General features: G+C 35.2%; 1 protein-coding gene across 1 annotated transcript in view; it reads left to right on the top strand.

The window, feature by feature from the left end:
- Positions 1–1,309: 1,309 nt before the first annotated feature.
- Positions 1,310–6,000, top strand: part of MEOX2 (mesenchyme homeobox 2) — an 81,653-nt gene continuing 76,962 nt past the window's right edge. Inside the window, exon 1 of the mRNA XM_040431291.1 lies at positions 1,310–2,114. Coding sequence (XP_040287225.1) covers positions 1,619–2,114 — 496 coding nt within the window. The 5' untranslated portion in view covers positions 1,310–1,618. The remainder of the gene's footprint in view (positions 2,115–6,000) is intronic.

Below are 6,000 nucleotides of genomic sequence, written 5' to 3'. Positions count from 1 at the left end.
TTGCGGACTTGCTGGCTAGCACTTGCACTGCAAGTAGGCGGGGGAAATGGGCTGGGTTCCAGTTAGGGCTCACTGTCTGTGTATTCCTGCAAACTGTGGATACAGGAGTGGCTTAGGGACAACTCTGTGAATGTCCTTGAGTGGCGCAGCCAAAGCCCTGAACCCAGTGGAACATCTGTGGAGAGAGCTGAACATGGCTGTCCACCGACAGCCCCATGCAACCTGACAGAGCTTGAGAGGATCTGCAGAGAAGAATGGCAGAAATTCCCCAAACCTAATTGTGTAAACCTTGTGGCATCATCTACAAGAAGACTGGAGAATGAAATCACTGCCAAAGGTGCTTCAGCTAAGTAAAGGGGCTGAATACTTATGTCAATGCAGGATTTAAGTTTTCTAGCAAAGATTTCTAACATTATGTTCTTACTTTCTCATTATGGTGGATTCAGTGCAAAATGATGGGGGGAAAACATTAATATTTATTTTATTTTGGCACCAGGAGCAACATTACAAAATGTGAAAAGGTAAAAGGGTCTGAAGACTTTCCAAATGCATTTTAGATAGATATGACATTCAAACTTGATGATAGATAGATTTATAGAATATATGGGATAGATAGATAGATAATAGATAGATAGATAATAGATAGATATATAGATAATAGATAGATATATAGATAATAGATAATAGATAGATAGATAGATAGATAGATAGATAGATAATAGATAATAGATAGATAGATAATAGATAGATAGATAGATAGATAGATATAGGATAGATAGATAGATAATAGATAGATAATAGATAGATAGATAGATAGATAGATAGATAATAGATAGATAGATAATAGATAGATATATAGATAATAGATAGATAGATAGATAGATAGATAGATAGATAATAGATAGTAGATAGATAGATAATAGATAGATAGATATAGGATAGATAGATAGATAATAGATAGATAATAGATAGGCAGATAGATATAGGATAGATAGGTAGCTGTGGAATAAGATCAAAGAAAGAAAGAAAAAAAAAACATGTGATTGATTGATAGATAGATAGATAGATAGATAGATAGGAGAGAGAGAGATAAATATATAGATCCATGGATAGATAATTAGATAAAATGGTTCATTAAATATAAAAACATCTGAGAGGTAGAGAGGACTCCAGCCTTGCACGGAGCGGTCAGTCGGGAGGGATGCTGCTGCTGCATCTTACAGAAATCAGTGTAAAAGTTTTGGAGGAGTTTGTGGTCAGTGCTGTGTTGCTGCGCCGGCCCCCAGCTCACATTACACACTATTTATATCCTCTCCTAGTTGTTTCCCCCTTAAAGCAGCTCCATGGGACCACCTCTGCTGCCTTTAACCTCTCCTACTCTTGACATCGGAGTAGCTCACAGAAAGCTCATCTTGGTCAGTGTACAGTGGTTGAAGCAAAAAGAGGAGACAGGCCACCAGGCTGAAGCCCTGGATTATCTGCTCTGCGCTGTGAAGAGTCTGCCACCGCCACTGCTGCCACCATTCGGGGGAAACTATCATTTTACAGTGAAAAGTGACAGCCTTGTGGAGTTTAATCCCTGGTAACTCTGCTGCCGGCAACTTGAACCTTGCATGCCATGGAACACACACTGTTTGGCTGCCTACGCAGCCCCCATGCCACCTCGCAGAGCTTGCACCCTTTCGCCCAATCTTCGCTGGCCCTCCATGGAAGATCAGATCATATGTCCTATCCTGATTTATCCTCGTCTTCGTCCTCTTGCATAATTGCTGGCTACCCTAACGAGGAGGGTATGTTTGGAAGTCAGCATCACAGAGGGCATCATCACCATCACCATCAGCAGCAGCAGCACCACCACCAAAGCTTGCAATCTAATTGGCACATTCCTCAGATGTCCTCACACCTGGCCTCCACCCGACATAGTCTTTGCCTTCAGCAGGAATCTGGACCTCCGCAACTGGGAAGCAGCCCCCCTATATTGTGTTCAAATGCAAGTAACCTGGGCACTAATAGCTCGTCTGGCTCAGCTTGTGTGAGTGGGGACTATGGCAGGCAGACCCTCTCCCCTTCTGACACAGAAAAGAGGTCAGGCAAAAGGAAAAGTGACAGCTCAGGTAAGAGCGCGTGGATGAAGAGTTCTTTGACTGATGTTACTATGAGCATCACTTGCAATGGACTCAAAATGTTTCCTTAAATTGCCCTTAAATTTTCCTATATTTGCAACATATGCTTTGTAGAATAAAGTCTACATAACAGTCATTCATAGGGTAGGATTCCAAAAATGTGTTCTTCTACGGAACCATGGTGTTCCTTCCAACCAGGTTATGGATTCACCTGAAGATAAGAAGAGTTGTCAGATTGTGTTATTTCACACATGCTATTTTTAAGCAGTTTATGAATGCCAATGTCAGGAGGAGGTCATATATATAGGAAAGATTCTGCTTTACAGGTGAAACTCCAAAAATTTGAATATTGTGCAAAGTTCATTTATTTCAGTAATGCAACTTAGGCCTCATGCACACGACCGTTTTTTTTTGCGGTCCGCAAAACGGATTTCCGTTGTTCCGTGACCGTTTTTTCTTCCGTGGGTCTTCCTTGATTTTTGGAGGATCCACGGACATGAAAAGTGAAAAAAAAAACTAAGTCAAGTTTGCATTGAAAATGATAGGAAAAACGGACACGGATCACGGACACGGATCACGGACATGGATGACTATCTTGTGTGCATCCGTGATTTTTCACGGACCCATTGACTTGAATGGGTCCGTGAACCGTTGTCAGTGAAAAAAATAGGACAGGTCATATTTTTTTCACGGACTGGAAAAACGGATCACGGACGCGGAAGCCAAACGGTGCATTTTCTGATTATTCCACGGACCCATTGAAAGTCAATGGGTCGGCGAAAAAAAACGGAAAACGGAACAACGGCCGCGGATGCACACAACGGTCGTGTGCATGAGGCCTTAAAATGTGAAACTAACATATGAGACTCATTACATGCAGAGCGAGATATTTCAAGCCTTTATTTGTTATAATTTGGATGATTACGGCTTACAACTTATGAAACCCCAAAGTCACAATTTTGAGGTCCCCTTTGATAATTAGCTGACTAGAGGGTGACACTTTGAACCTAGAATATTGAACCTTTTTACAAAATTCTAATTTTAAGCTGCATTAATGCAATTCCTTTTAATTTGCATTACTAAAATAACTGGTGTTTTGCACGATCTTCAAATTTTTCGAGTTTCACCTGTACTCTTTTTGAATGCACACCTTGCTTTGGTTTAAAAAATCTAAAAAACTGCATCAAAATCGCACATGTGCAAGTTCCTTTATAGTAGACCATATGAATCGAATGTAACATATTCTTACAGTAGTTGAACATCTCTGGAGAGTCCTGAACATGGTTGTCCACTGACAGTCTACATCCAACCTGATACAAGTGGTTGTCATAGAAACTATAAAATCTAATAAATAACAATGCTCAAAGTCATTACAAATGTATCTATTTACTGGTAGGGGTAATATATTTAAAGGGATAACCCACTTAGGATACTTGGATGATATTGAGGTTATTTTATTAATTGAAAAACAGCGGGAAACATCTATTTTATATGCATCATGGCTGATTGATTCCATAGTGTATGAGACTTAAAAATAGTTATTAATCTTATTATTTTTACATTGATATTATATAGCTGTTCTTATTTATATAGTGTACATTTTTACTTAAAAAATAGACTTTAGGAAAAATAAATATCATTTTGTTCAAAATATGTCATTAGCCGGCATAAAATACGTATTTTTCGGCCGAATGTCAACAACGTTGTATACGATGGCTGAAAATGATTTGGCCGTCAACCTGGCCTTTCGGCATCACTTTGGTGCATTTCCAATGATAAAGTTACATAAAAGTGATAATGGTCACGTCGAAAAGTTCCAAAAAGTGACTCATTCATCAACCTTTTTTGTACTATGTTATGGAGGTTCAGAATCACGATTCGGTCCTTCTGGTTTGACACCCTCATGAAGATGTTAAAGGAATCCGGTTATCTCAGCTCCTACTGACTGCTTCACATTCTGGTTAATAGGATCAAGGATAATTTTGACTTCTTTTAGGGAATCATAACAACTAAGCGTGCAGCCATTTAAAGTGACGCTGTATAGATTTTTTATTACTGTTTCATGATTTCTAGATTTTGCTTCATTCATTATTTGAATATTTTTATCATTTAAATTGAATTATATACATTAAAAAAAATGTATCTGTTCAATATCTTTTCAAATGTAGTCATCTACTGCCTGCGGAATTAGCTGTAAATGTAAAAATATTGGCAGTCAATAAGGTAAAAGATAGTTAAACTGTTTAAAATGTTAACATTTTAAACTATTTTTCTCTTTAAATGTTATATTCCTTATATATTTTCCTATAAAAGTTGCTCTGTATGAATTCAGCGGTGAGCTTTCTGTTAGAAAAGAGGTGGATGAAATAGTAAGTGGGGACACTTGAAAGTGAAATTAAAATTCATTCAATGAACAGAACAGTATAAATCTCACGTAAAATGCTGCCAGGTGAAAGCGCTAATTTGTAAAAAAAATTGGGAGAACATCCTATTAGCTAAGTTCATATAAAAATGTCTTACCTACACTTGCTTTGTGCCATATTTTCACCCTATCATGAGAAATGTTCATTAGAGGAATTTTATTTAAAAAAAACATAGATAAATAGGTAAATAGGTAAATAGACAGATATACTGTAGATAGATAGATAGATAGATAGATAGATAGAATTTAGATAGATAAATGTAAATGATAGATAGATAATAGATAGATATAGAAAGATAGATGATTTTATATAATATTTTATTATTGATATTTATTGCTGATATGAGATAGAAAGATAGATAATAGTAGATGATAGATAAAAATAGATTATTTTATATTATATTTTATTATTGATATTTATTACTGATATAATAGGTAGATATGAGATAGATAGATAGATGTTTTCCTTCCCCCAATATCTTCCCCCCCCCCCCGTAACTGCTTTAATATTTCTATATCTATATCTTATAATGTATTTTTTATTTTGATAGATAATTAAATAAATAATAGATTTTTCAATTTGTTTAATTTATTTTTATATTTTTAATTTCTGTTTTAATCACTGAAATTTTTTCTAATCATTTTTATTTTAAAAAAAAGTTTGAAATTCAGACAAAAAGTGGAAAAAAATGCTCAGATGATTACTACTATTATTACTACTGTTGGAATTCCATAAAAGGGAAATTCTTCATATGTTATGCTGCTAGGCTAACTAATGATAAATATTAAAGGTACGACTTTTAGAGCCAAATTATCAAGATCCTTCTCTGTAATTTTCTTCTAAAACTTGCTCAGGTGTTTGTTAGAAACTTGCAGAACCAATGCTTTTTTTTTTTTTTTCCTCTTTATAAGCCAGTTAAGGGATTCTTGGGAATTGAGGAATTTTATACCATATGTTGTGCTATAATGTAATTTACACTAAAAGAAAGAGAAAAAAAAAACAGTGCTCCCTGATTCTGAACCCTAATTTATACTACTCTTAATTGTAGAAATATTAAATGTAAAATGTTAGTAAATGAACACATTATAACAGAAATCCTAAATGTCTGGAAGCAGCCGACCCTATTCTCTGATTACATCACTGATTGAGTCGTCGTTCTTCTGCTCCTTAGAGCAATCTCAGTCCTGCTGCCATCAAATAGAAAAAAAAGGGAAAAAAACTGAAAAGCCTTAGAAAATAGAATTATTTTATAAATAAATAGAAAACATAAAAAAATATGTTTCAGAATACATTTTATTGTTATGTCTTTATGTAAAACATTGTATTATACAATACATTGCAGATTACATTTTCATTATGTAATATATTTAATGATTGAAGTAAGTTTGATTTATCTATCTATTATCTATCTATTATCTATCTATCTATCTATTATCTATTATCTATCTGTCTAT

This window comes from Bufo bufo, chromosome 5, assembly GCF_905171765.1.
Source record: "Bufo bufo chromosome 5, aBufBuf1.1, whole genome shotgun sequence".
Lineage (NCBI taxonomy): Eukaryota > Metazoa > Chordata > Amphibia > Anura > Bufonidae > Bufo > Bufo bufo.
The sequence above is the reverse complement of the archived record's forward strand: the minus strand, read 5'-3'. Positions and strand labels throughout refer to the sequence as shown.